The sequence below is a fragment of the Oncorhynchus gorbuscha genome, linkage group LG01 (genome assembly GCF_021184085.1).
Source record: "Oncorhynchus gorbuscha isolate QuinsamMale2020 ecotype Even-year linkage group LG01, OgorEven_v1.0, whole genome shotgun sequence".
Taxonomy (NCBI): domain Eukaryota; kingdom Metazoa; phylum Chordata; class Actinopteri; order Salmoniformes; family Salmonidae; genus Oncorhynchus; species Oncorhynchus gorbuscha.
The window spans coordinates 71,271,733-71,285,353 of NC_060173.1; the positions used below are offsets into that span (position 1 = coordinate 71,271,733).

The following is a 13,621-nucleotide window of genomic DNA, read 5'->3' on the forward strand; positions in this document are numbered from 1 at the left end:
ATTTGAGTCAATTGGGGGATACCTGTGGATGTGTTTCAAGGCCTACCTTCAAACTCAGTGTCTCTTTGCTTGACATCACGGGAAAATCAAAAGAAATCAGACAAGACCTCAGAAAAACATTGAAAAAGATTGTAGACCTCCACAAGTCTGGTTCATCCTTGGGAGCAATTTCCAAACCCCTGAAGGTACCACGTTCATCTGTACAAACAATAGTACGCAAGTATTAACACCATGGGACCACGCAGCCGTCATACTGCTCAAGAAGGAGACACGTTCCGTCTTTTAGATATTTAAAAAAATATTTGATTTAACCAGGTAGGCTATTTGAGAACAAGTTCTCATTTGCAACTGCAACCTGGCCAAGATAAAGCAAAGCAGTTCGACACATAGAAAAACAGAGTTACACATGGTATAAACAAACATACAGTATAAAAATCTATATACAACATGTGCAAATGAGGTAGAATAAGAGAGGTAAAGCAATAAATAGGCCATGTTGGCAAAGTAGTTATAATATAGCAATTAAACACTGGAATGGTGGAATGTGCACAAGATGAATGTGCAAGTTTTTTTAAATACAGTATGGGGATGAGGTAGATTGGAAGGGCTATTTACAGATGAACTATGTACAGGTGCTGTTATCTGAGAGCTGCTCTGACAGCTGGTGCTTAAAGCAAGTGGTAAGAGAGTCTCCAGCTTTAGTGATTTTTGGAGTTCATTCCAGTCATTGGCAGCAGAGAACTCAAAGGAGAGGAGACCAAAGGAAGAATTGGCTTTGGGGGTGACCAGTGAGATATACCTGCATGAGCGCGTGCAGCCATGGTGACCAGTGAGCTGAGATAAGGTGGGGCTTTAACTAGCAGACACTTGTAGAGGACCTGGAGCCAGTAGGTTTGGCGACGAGTATGAAGCGCGGGCTAGCCAACGAGAGAGTACAGGTCGCAGTGGTGGGTAGTATATGGGGCTTTGGTGACAAAACGGATGGCACTGTGATAGACTGCATCCAATTTGTGAGTAGAGTGTTGGAGGCTATTTTGTAAATTACATCGCCGAAGTCGAGGATCGGTAGGATGGTCAGTTTTACGAGGGTATGTTTGGCAGTATCAGTGAAGGATGCTTTGTTTGCGAAATAGGAAGCCGATTATAGATTTAATTTTGGATTGGATATGTTTAATGTGAGTCTGGAAGGAGAGTTTAGTCTTGTATTTTTTTAATTTATTTTTTTACCCCTTTTTCTCCCCAATTTCGTGGGATCCAATTGTTTAGTAGCTACTATCTTGTCTCATCGCTACAACTCCCGTACAGGCTCGGGAGAGACGAAGGTTGAAAGTCATGCGTCCTCCGATACACAATCAAGCAAAGCTGCACTGCTTCTTAACACAGCACGCATCCAACCCGGAAGCCAGCCGCACCAATGTGTCGGAGGAAACACAGTGCACCTGGCAACCGTGATTAGTGCTCCAGTGTTGCTTGCCTCGAAGCGAGCATAGAAGTAATTCAGCTCATGTCACTGGGCAGCTCGCGGCTGTGCTTCCCTTTGTAATCTGTAATAGTTTGCAAGCCCTGCCGCATCCGACGAGTGTCGGAATCGGTGTAGTACAATTCAATCTTGAGTGACATGCTTCAGAAAATCCATCCTCCGTTAGTATTTTTTCTATCCAAAGTCAATACCTAGACATTCCCTTGCTCTCAACCTCAGAACCATCAATTGAGGGGGAGAAATTAGGATAAAAGAGGGAAAGATCTTAGCATAGAATTATCTGAATGGGTAAACCAGTTTGACATATTATTAATCCTGATTAAGAATAGAGGGATGATTCTCTTTTACATCTTCCATCTGTATTTCCCTCTTCAACATCTTAAAGCTGCAATGTGTAACTTTTTTTTCCAGTTTTTTTTTTCCAGTTACAGGTAGTTTTTGCGTCTTTTAGTTTTGGTTTTGTACACCAGCTTCAAACAGCTGAAAATACAAAATATTTAGTTACTGAAAATATACAGTATTTCACAGGGTTTTAGATGATGCAATGATTATCTACACTATAGATTGCTTGTTTTGTCAAACTAAAATTAGGAGAACTACTAGAATTTTAACAACCACGAAATGGTGGAGCATATTGCATTTACATTTACATTACATTTAATTTGTTGCTTCCAAATATAACCACAGGGAACAGACACAATCTATTTATACCAATTAGTTATTATCCATGAAGGATATTTTAAAATGTGCCCTGTTCAGATAAAATAAAAATACTGAATTATTATTTAATTTGTTGCTTCCAAATATAACCACAGGGAACAGACACAATCTATTTATACCAATTAGTTATTATCCATGAAGGATATTTTAAAATGTGCCCTGTTCAGATAAAATAAAAATACTGAATTATTTAATTTGTTACTATAAATACTAATTTGAAAGCCTGCACAGATCAATGTCTAGGATAACATAAAATAGGCGCAATTGGTGTCGGAAGTCTAGCCGTCACTTCTCTTCTCTCCTCTCTATTCTATCCCATAATAGTCTGCTTGTTGTTTGAGGCTAGGCACTTTGACAACGCCTGCTGTTTCACATGCATCTAATTCTGCTGTATCAGTCGATGGCCACGGTAGGAAATCTACTCTGCTGCTTAAAGAGTTGTTCAATCGAGTTGGACTGTGATATAGATTTTTCTTCAACAAAAGTAGTGTCGCCATCCAAGGACTCTAGTGCCAAAGCAGTAGAAGAATTAACATAGACTCCCAATTGTTTCTTATTCTCTGCACCAGAGATGCCCCAGAGAGAGGAAACTTATTTAGAACGGGACTTTAATTAAAAGGGGCAGATCAAAAAATTGCAAAACTGTCACCACCCCACTGTTTCAGTAAACAGCTGGAGGATGGGGCTAGAGAAATGTAACCACTGTCCAATTCATAGACAGAGCTATGGATGCATGGACTGACCATTCCTGAGATCAAAATTATAGTCCTAAACATGTTTTGAAGCTATACAGTGTTTGTTTACAATTGCATCGTTTACAAACGAGTAGAAAAAGCTTATATTTTCAATTCTGATGAGGTTAGACAAATGATGCATATATAACAAATATAATGGCTATACACTGCATATCATTAATTTAAAATATATTTTTTGTAGCAATTGCATTGTTGCAATCACATTTAAAGGAGCTGTCCTAGAGAGGAAATGCACATTTAGGTTCCAACTCCAAAGAATGATGAAGGCATCTTGTACATATTCACGAATTGGGTGTGGGAAATTCTATGTGGCGTTGATAACATCAACAAATAGGGCACTGACAGGTGTCAGCGTAGCTAACTAGCATGCTAACCGTATCTACATTTGGGAAGTATTCAGACACCTTGACTTTTTCCACATTTTGTTACATTTACTACCTTATTCTGAAATGTCTTAAATTGTTATACCCCCCCCTATCAATCTACACACAACACCCCATAATGACAATGCACATTTTTGTTTATATCGTGTACAGTTTGGCAAAAAAGTATTTAGTCAGCCACCAATTGTGCAAGTTCTCCCACTTAAAAAGATGAGGCCTGTAATTTTCATCATAGGTACACTTCAACTATGACAGACAAAATGAGAAAAAATAATCCAGAAAATCACATTACAGGATTTTTAATGAATTTATGTCCTGCGTTGCATATAATTAATGTATTGCCTGTTAATTTATCATCGAATCACAGCCTACTTCAACCTCGCCAAAAGGGTAATGATTTAACAAAAGCGCATTCGCGAAAAAAGCACAATCGTTGCACCAATGTACCTAACCATGAACATCAATGCCTTTAAAATCAATACACAAGTATATTTGTCACTTCTCTCTCACTTCTCAGTGCAAGCAGAGTCAGGGTATACACAGCAGGCCGACTGGTGCACAGAGCTGTTCATGACTTCATGCCTATCAACTCCCGGGATTAGGCTGGCAATACTATGTGCTTATAAGAAAATCCAATAGTCAAAGGTATATGAAATACAAATGGTAGAGAGAGAAATAGTCCTATAATCCCTATAATAACCACACCCTAAAACTTAACTGGGAATATTGTAGACTCATGTTTAAAGGAACCACCAGCTTTCATATGTTCTGAGCAAGGAACTTAAACGTTAGCTTTTTTACATGGCACATATTGCAGTTTTACTTTCTTCTCAAACATTGCGTTTTTGCATTATTTAAACCAAATTGAACATGTTTCAATATTTATTTGAGACTAAATTGACCATTTTAATTATATGAATTTAAAATTAAAATTGTTCATTCAGTATTGTTGTAATTGTCAATATTAGAAATGTGTGTGTGTGTGTGTGTGTGTGTGTGTGTGTGTGTGTGTGTGTGTGTGTGTGTGTGTGTGTGTGTGTGTGTGTGTGTGTGTGTGTGTGTGTGTGTGTGTGTGTGTGTGTGTGTGTGTGTGTGTGTGTGTGTGTGTGTGTGTGTGTGTGTGTGTGTGTGTGTGTATATATATATATATACACACACACATATTTCTAATATTGACAATTACAACAATACTGAATGAACACATATATAGGCTGATTAATTGGTATCGGCTTTTTTTGGTCCTCCAATAACCGGTATGGGCGTTGAAAAATCATAATTGGTCAACCTCTACTGTCAACTGTGGGACCTTATATAGACAGACATGCCTTTCCAAATCATGACAAATCAATTGAATTTACCAAAGGTGGACTCCAATCAAGTAGTAGAAACATCTCAAGGATGATCAATAGAAACAGGATGCACTTGAGCTCACTTTTGAGTCTCATACAAAGGGTCTGAATACTTATGTATATAAGTAAAAACCTGTTTTCACTTTGTCATTATGGGGTATTGCGTGTAGATTGATTAGGAAAACATTAAACACGTAACAAAATGTGGAAAAGGACTACGGGTATGAATACTTTCCGAATGCAATGAAGCTATCTTGCTAACCTTATTTGTGTTGCATTTTTTTATTTATATACAGCCTATTCAAAAGACGAGCCAGCTGGCTTCATGGCTGGTTCTGGAGCTGGATTTGTCACAAGCATTGATTTAGAGAAAACTTTGCCACATATAGAAACCACTGCCTAGAAGGCCAGCATCCCGGAGTCACCTCTTCACTGTTGACGCTGAGACTGGTGTTTTGCGGGTACTATTTAATGAAGCTGTCAGTTGAGGACTTGAGGCGTGTGTTTCCCAAACTAGAGACTAATGTACTTGTCCTCTTGCTCAGTTGTGCATCAGTTGTGCACCGGGGCCTCTAAATATAATGATTTTCGTGTCATATCATAGGAAAAGACACCGCATTCACACGTATTTGCACTAAGTGGGCCGTTTGGATTTGTCACTTCAAGCCCAAATATATGATACTTTGACTAAAACATTGACTTATTGACTTAAATCGTTGCGCAACATCATGGGTAAGCTCTGGCCATCATCTTTCAGCTCAAAAAGTGGTTCACAAAGGCTCAATAACAAAATATGGGAAACAGGGTCAGACTGAATGGTCTATTGAAAATAGAAGAAGGAGTGAGTTTAGATAACCATTCCACTGTCTTCCCCTGCCCGTATTCTTCATAGCCCCACACAGCTATCATACCAATCAGGTCAGTCCCCGAATCAACACACACACCCTCAACCACCAAACCCTTACCTGCCGACATTCAAACCCACACCCACCACTGTACCCATGCTCAATATTTGATCCTCTGCATTTTCTGCTCTCCAAACAAAAAAAAACACACACACAAACACACACCTTCCGCTAACCCCTCCTAGCCCAAACCTTGTCCCTCCTCCAGCCGGTGTCGGCGGTTGATCCGCTGGCGTTTCTCCTCCTGCCGGATCTGGATGTGCTCCTGGATGTGCTCCTGGATGTTGACTCCTGGTTGGGAAGGGACAGGCACAGCTGAAACACACACACCAAAGAGAGAACCAGGTGGAGGAGACAACACATAACATGGATCAATGATGGTGGGAGGAGACATGGAAAAGCGATGCGTCTGTACATTTGCCTTGAAACTGATATGAGGTTATTTTACTGTTTCAATAGACTCAAAATCTTAACAAATCCCAATTTCTCACTATTTTTTCACATGACTAATTCAGTGTGGCATTCCTCCTAATAGAAAGGCACCTGGTCCAGTTAAAATCCTCCCAGAAATAACTTCAATTTAGCATTAACACTGGAGTGATAGATGTGCAGATGATGTACCGGTAGAGATACTTTGGTGCAAAAGAGCAAAAAATAAATATGGGGATGAGGTAGGTTGGGTGGGCTATTTACAGATGTGCTGTGTACAGGTGCAGCGATCGGTGAACTGCTCTGACAGCTGAAACTTAAAGTTAGTGAGGGAGATATGAGTCTCCAGCTTCAATGATTTTTGCAATTCGTTCCAGTCATTGGCAGCAGAACACTGGAAGGGAAGGAGGAGTTGGCTTTGGGGATGACCAGTGAAATATACCTGCTGGAGTGCATGCTACGGGTGGGTATTGCAATGATGACCAGTGAGCTGAGATTAGGCAAGGCTTTACCTAGCAGAGACTTATAGCTGACCTGGAGCCAGTGGGTTTGGCGACGAATATGAAGCAAGGGCCAGCCAACGAGAGCATACAGGTCGCAGTGGTGGGTAGAATATGGGACTTTGGTGACAAAACGGATGGCACTGTGATCAACTGCATCCAATTTGCTGAGTAGAGTGTTGGAGGCTATTTCGTAAATGACATCGCAGAGGTCGAGGATCGGTAGGATGGTCAGTTTTACGAGGGTATGTTTAGCAGCATAAGTGAAGGAGGCTTTGTTGCGAAATAGGAAGCCGATTCTAGATGTAATTTTGGAGATGCTTAATGTGAGTATGGAAGGAGAGTTTACAGTCTAACCAGACACCTAGGTATTTGTAGTTGTTCACATATTCTAAGTCATAGCTGTCCAGGGTGGTAATGCTAGTCAGGCGGGCGGGTGCGGGCAGCGATTGGTTGAAGAGCATGCAATTCGTTTTACTAGCATTTAAGAGCAGTTGGAGGCCACGGAAGGAGTGTTGTAATGACATTGAAGCTCATATGGAGGTCAGTTAACAGTGTCCAAAGAAGGGGCAGAAGTATACAGAATGGTGTCGTCTGCGTAGAGGTGGATCAGATAATCACCAGCAGCAAGAGCGACATCATTAATATATACAGAGAACGTAATCAGTCCGAGATTTGAACCCTGTGGCACCCCCATAGAGATTGCCAGAGGTCTGGAGAAAAGGCCTTCCGATTTGACACACTGAACTCTGTCTGAGAAGTAGTTGGTGAACCAGTCGAGGCAGTCATTTGAGAAACCAAGGCAATTGAGTCTGCCGATAAGAATGCGTTGATTGTCGAAAGCCTTGGCCAGGTCAATGAAGACAGCTGAACAGTACTCTATTTTATCGATGGGGGTTATGATATCGTTTAGGACCTTGAGCGGGGCTGAGGTGCACCCATGACCAGCTCAGAAACCAGATTGGATAGCAGAGAAGGTACGGTGGGATTGAAACAGTCAGTGATCTGCTTGATCACTTGGCTTTCGAAGGGCAGAATTGACATGAGTCTAACAGTTTGGGTCAAGAGTGTCTCCCGCTTTGAAGAAGGGGATGACCGCAGCAGCTTTCCAATATTTAGGGATCTCAGACGATACGAAAGAGAGGTTGAACAGGCTAGTAATAGGGGTTGCAACAATTGCAGCGGATAATTTTAGAAAGAGAGCGTCCAGATTGTCTAGCCCAGCTGATTTGTAGGGGTCCAGATTTTACAGCTCTTTCAGAACATCAGCTATCTAGAATTGGGTGAAGGAGAAGCGGAGGGGGCTTGGGCAAGTTGCTGTGGGGGGTGCAGAGCTGTTGGCTGGGGTAGGGGAAGCAAGGTGGAAAGCATGAGCAGACGTAGAAAAATGCTTATTGAAATAACCAACTATCGTAGATTAATTGGTGGTGACAATGTTTCCTATCCTCAGTGCAGTGGGCAGCCCCAAATTTCTGTTTGAAAAAGCTAGCCTTAGCTTTCCTAACTGACTGTGTATATTGGTTCCTAACTTCCCTGAAAAGTTGCATATCACGGGAATATTCGATGCTAATGCAGTACAACACAGGATGTTTTTGTACTGGTAAAGGGCAGTCAAGTCTAGAGTGAACCAAGGGCTGTATAAGTTCTTACTTCTACATTTTTTGAATGGGGCATGCTTATTTAAGATGGTGAGGAAAGCACTTTTAAAGAGCAACCAGACATCCTCTACTGACAGGATGAGGTAGTTGGATGCCCAGGCCAGGTCGATTAGAAAGGCCTGCTCGCTGAAGTGTTTTAGGGAGCGTTTGACAGTGGTGATGGGTGGTCATTTGACCGCGGACGGGTTACGGGTGCAGGCAATGAGGCAGTGATCACTGAGATCTTGGTTGAAGAAAGCAGAGATGTATTTAGAGGGAAAATTGGTCAGGATGATATGAGGGTGCCCGTGTTTCCGGATTTAGGGTTGTACCTGGTAGGTTCCTTGATAATTTGTGTGAGATTGAGGGCATCTAGCTTAGATTGTAGGATGGCCGGTGTGTTAAGGATATCCCCGTTTAGGTCACCTAACAGTATGAACTCTGAAGATAAATGGGTGGCAATCAATTCACATATGGTGTCCAGGGCACAGCTGGGGGCTGAGGGGGGTATATAATATGCGGCAACAGTGAGACTTGTTTCTGGAAAGGTGGATTTTTAAAAGTAGAAGCTCTTACTGTTTGGGCACAGACCTGGCGAGTATGACATAACTCTGCAGGCTCTCTCTGTAGTACATTGCAACTCCGCCCCATTTGGCAGTTATATCTTGACGGAAAATGTTGTAGTTGGGGATGGAAAATGTAATAATTTTTCATGGCCTTCCTAAGCCAGGATTCAGGCAGGGCTAGGAAACCAGGGTTGGCGGAGTGTGCTAAAGCAGTGAATAAAACAAACTTAGGGAGGAGGCTTCTGATGTTAACATGCATGAAATCAAGACTTTTACGGTTACAGAAATCATAAAATGAGAGCGCCTGGGGAATAGGTGTGGTACTGGGGGCTACAGGGCCTGGATTAACCTCTACATTACCAGAGGAACAGAGGAGGAGTAGGATAAGGGTACGGCGAAAGTCTCTAAGAACTGGTCGTCTAGTGCGTTGGCAATAGAGAATAAAAGGAGCAGACTTCTGGGTGTGGTGGAATAGATTCAAGGCATAAGGTACAGACATGGGTATGGTAGGATGTGAGTACAGTGGAGGTAAACCTAGGCGCTGAGTGACAATGAGAGAGGTTGCATCTCTGGGGACACCAGTTAAGCCAGGTGAGGTCTCCGCATGTGTCGTGGGTGGGACAAAAGAGCTATCTAAGGCATGTTGAGCGGGACAGTGGGTTCTACAGTGAAATAAAACAATGAGAACTAACGGAGAGAGCGGTAGACAAGGAATATTGACATTAGAGACCGGCATAAAGCAATCACAGGTGTTGATCAGGAGAGCTAAGACAACAACGGGAAAATGGCAATGAATGGACAGAGCGTGTCATTTGGGCCTGAGGCTGAGGCCGACAGATAAACCAAAATAGGTACCGCGTTAGTGAACAGTCCAGTAGGCATCAGCTGTGTAGCCGAGTGATCATAGGGTCTAATGAGCAGCAATAGGGGTGTCAGGGAGCAGTTCAGCAGTCGCTACTACGATAGGCGAGCAGGAGACAGCGTTCAGAAAGCCAGCGGGCCGGGGATGGCGGATGGGTCTTCGGCAGCACCGCAACAGAAAAACCAGTTGAAACCACATCGGACAATTACGTCGGCAGGCCAGTCGTGATGGATCGGCGGGGCTCCGTCGACAACAAATGGTCCAGGCCAATTGGCAAAAGAGGTATTGTACCCAAGAATTAGCTGGTATATGGGCCTAGCTTAAATCTAACTAGTGCTTGCTTCGGGACAGAGGCGTTAGCTAACAGTAGCCACTCGGTTGCAGCTAGCTAGCAGCGATGATCCGGTGTAATGGCCCAGAGCTTGTGGCAGGAATCTGGCGATGTGGTAGGGAGAAGCAGTTCGATATGCTCTGGTTTGATATCGTGTGCAGACTGGCAGGTATTGTCCAAGCTAAAGCTGACAGGTGTCCGAGCTAAAGGTGAAGGCCGCTAGCCATGGCTAACAACAACTGATCACTAGTAGCTAGTTAGCTGGCTAGCTCCTGATGAAGTTTCCAGTTATAAGGAATAAAAATAGCAGATCCGTACCACATTGGGTGAGGCGGGTTGCAGGAAAGTATATTTCGGTTGTAGATAGAAAGTGAGATTAAAATAAGTATATACGACAACAACAAAAAACTATTTAAACAGGATAAGACAAAGACAGACACACTGCTACGACATCTTGGATACAAATGTAGCAATTATATGACGAGAACATTCCAATCTTTTTTATAGTCAATATTTCCATTTTGCCCATACTTTTGATGAAGAATATTAATAAGCTCACTGTTTTGACACCACAAAATCAACCAAATTTGCTAAATAGCGCTGCTAATAGCTCAATTGAAAATATTGCGATGGAAGAAATTTCTTTATAACTTTCTACCACTTCCTACCTGGATTTAGACCTATATTATCAATCAATAAAAAATATATATAGTCTATGAACTAAGCAACCGACTACATGTTTTTTAACTAACCCACTCCTGGTCTAGGGAAAACACTGTGTGAGATATGTAGCAATGTTTAAGCAATGTGCTGACATGGAATGACAGACAAAAGATAAATAAAAGAAGCAGACAACATTGATGCCTTGTGGGTCATGACTGTTTGCAAATAAATACATCAAACCGGAACATGCAGATAGACTACATATACAAATGTATGTGGACACCTCTACAAATTAGTGGATTCTGCTATGCCAGGAGAACACTACCTGCCCCAATGCATAATGCCAACTGTAAGGTTTGGTGGAAGAGGAATAATGGTCAGGGACAGTTTCATGGTTCGAGCTAGGCCCCTTAGTTCCAGTGAAGGGAAATCTTAATGCTACAGCATACAATGACATTCTAGACGATTCTGTGCTTCCAGAGATCAGTGGATAAATTGGAACGCCGACTGCGAGCCAGGCATAATCCCCCAACATCAGTGCCCGACCTCACTAATGGTTGTGGCTCAATGGAAGCAAGTTCCTGCAGCAATGTCCTAACATCTAGTGGAAAGCGTTCCCGGAAGAGTGAAGGCTGTTCTAGCTGCAAAGGGGGGACCAATTCCATATTAATGCCCAAGACTTTGGAATACGATTTTCGATGAACAGGTGTTCACATACTTTTGGTCATGTGGTGTATATTGAGCAACTGTTATTGTTATTGCGTGTTATACCTAGTAGTAAGTCTAGTGGTATCATGTCCTTGACAGCATCAAAGATGCCCCTCTGTCTGGCCTCCTGTCCATCCAGCTCCCTGGCGCAGGCCTTACAGCAGCCACATGCTGAGCAGCCAGACTCCCCCGAACCACAGCCACAGATACTGAGAGGGAGAGAGAGATACACACACAACAAATTACACACACACATACAGAGACAAACATCAAAATAAACACAAGCAAACTCAGACATCCACAAAGACACAAGACAAACAAAATCATACAAACACATAGAGAAACAAATATTAGTGCATCTGATCAGCATTCTGACTCTGCAATACTGCTTAGTAAAGACAGATCACTGAGCACTAGAAATAGCAAATAGACTTGACCACTAACTTAGACTAGGGCTGTCCCAACAAAAAATAAAATATTGGTTGAAATATTCAAACGTGTATTTTCCCATTTTTAGACACTATGAATAAAATCAACTATATATAGACTACTGAGCTTGTCTGATGCTTTAAGCACTGCGATAAAAAATTAAGACAAATTACTAGAGGGAGCCAGAGATAGCCTAACCAGAAGAACCTGTTCCCGACCCTCATCCCCCTGCTGCTGACCACAGATTCTGCCATTATGCTCCTGAAGTTGCCAGTAATAGACTACACCAGCAGTCGTCAACCTTTTCCATTTGGAGTGCCAAGTTACCCTACCACTTCTACTGCCAGTTATGGTTTTCATATGCACAATTTCATGGAACAGTTTAATTCAATTTTTAATAACGTCTTCATATCTCAACATCAATGTCATGTAATTAATCAAAATTCTATCTAAATGAAATTGTTACAAATCTAAAAGTAACTTCCATTGCCATTGCCAATATGTAAAAATAGCCTCAATACATAAAGCCAACAAATAAAAACATAGCAGCCCGCAGATAGAAAATATACTGCTAAAAACAAATATCCTAATAATGACATTGCATGGCCTGTCTGCAAGAAACTTGAAACATTGCATCATCTATTGTATTAACTTGGTCTGGCCCGAAACTCCTGCTAGCAAACTTGCAACATTGTATAAAATATGCTTGGCCCTCAGAGTGTCGCACCAGTGAATCTCGGTTGACCAACAGTCTATCGACCAAACAATCAACCAGTCGACTAAATGGGGTCAGCCCTAACTTAGACCCAAACAAATGTACGTTCTCTTAACAAAGATACCGCAACTAGCGAATGGTGTGTGTTCTCAAGTGGCGAGTGAGTGAGTGAGTGAGTGAGTGCGTGAGTGCGTATATCTCCCTCTTCATCAAGTTTTCCCATACTAATTTTCATGTTCCGGGTGAAATCCTATTAGCTTTTGCTAGGATCAGTATGCCGGGACTTGCATAGCTTGAGTGAGTCAAGGACACGCAGCCGTTTCATTCTCCAGACCCTTGTCCGATGACTGACAGTGTCATACATTTTGGTTGTGCATCTTGTAGTATAAGCTGAGTTATGACGGGATTGGGAAAGGCTTGCCAATTGCCAGTGAGCTCTCAGCATGTGAGACTAAAACAATGATGACGAAGAGGAAAGCAACAGCACGTGTGGACCGAGGTTATGGAGGACAGGTTGGCGGAGCTGTGGAGAGAACGCAGCTGCGTCGTTCCATGACACAAAAAAATATAATTCTATAAAATCATATCCATATTCTGCGCCTCCGTCTCTGCACATAATAATAGTAGCACACTGTTTGCATTTTCTTCCTACAACAACCGAGAAACCTGGGATAGACGGAATGAAAGATGTGTGACATCCGGAAAAGTGAGCATGTCCAAGTTGTTAAGATTTTAGAAGTCATGTAGTTTATGCCCAGCATTACCCTCCGGGTACTCTGTCGGGCCGTCCGCTGCTGACACAGCCAGCTCCGTATCCGGTGCAGTCTCCACACACAGTGCACACCATGCACTGGTCCAGCTTCCACTTGTGCATGCCCGACTGGCACATCATGCTCTTCTCCTCCTTCTCCTCCAGCTCATCCTCCAGGTCCTCATCCATGGCGGTCGCCATGCTCTCAATGCCAAATGCTACATGGTGTAGAGAAGATATGTTTATTATATTTAAAGTGCGTTTTTCACACATGGGTGATACATGTAAAATACAGAAAATATACATGCCCCAAATGTTTTGGTCTGTGTTGATGTGTGCATATGGTATAGTAAAGTATGTTTACATTGGGTGGTATTTTGTGTGCTTGTGCGTGCATCTGTGTATGCATGTGCATAGTGTATGTGGTTCCATCATGCA

The 13,621-nt window shown here is 42.3% G+C and overlaps 1 protein-coding gene across 4 annotated transcripts in view; it reads right to left on the bottom strand.

Annotated features, from left to right (window-relative positions):
• LOC124041573 (E3 ubiquitin-protein ligase MYCBP2-like) overlaps window positions 1-13,621 on the bottom strand; it is a 233,183-nt gene that overhangs the window by 143,864 nt on the left and 75,698 nt on the right. For 2 of the 4 annotated variants that reach the window (XM_046359315.1, XM_046359308.1), the window contains exons 15-17: window positions 13,197-13,401; window positions 11,352-11,497; window positions 5,785-5,907 (exon numbers count right to left, since the gene is read on the bottom strand). In XM_046359315.1, coding sequence (XP_046215271.1) covers window positions 5,785-5,907; window positions 11,352-11,497; window positions 13,197-13,401 — 474 coding nt within the window. Of the gene's footprint in view, window positions 1-5,757; window positions 5,908-11,351; window positions 11,498-13,196; window positions 13,402-13,621 lie in introns of those variants that run through there. The other 2 variants (XM_046359324.1, XM_046359332.1) reach the window with 2 other exon arrangements.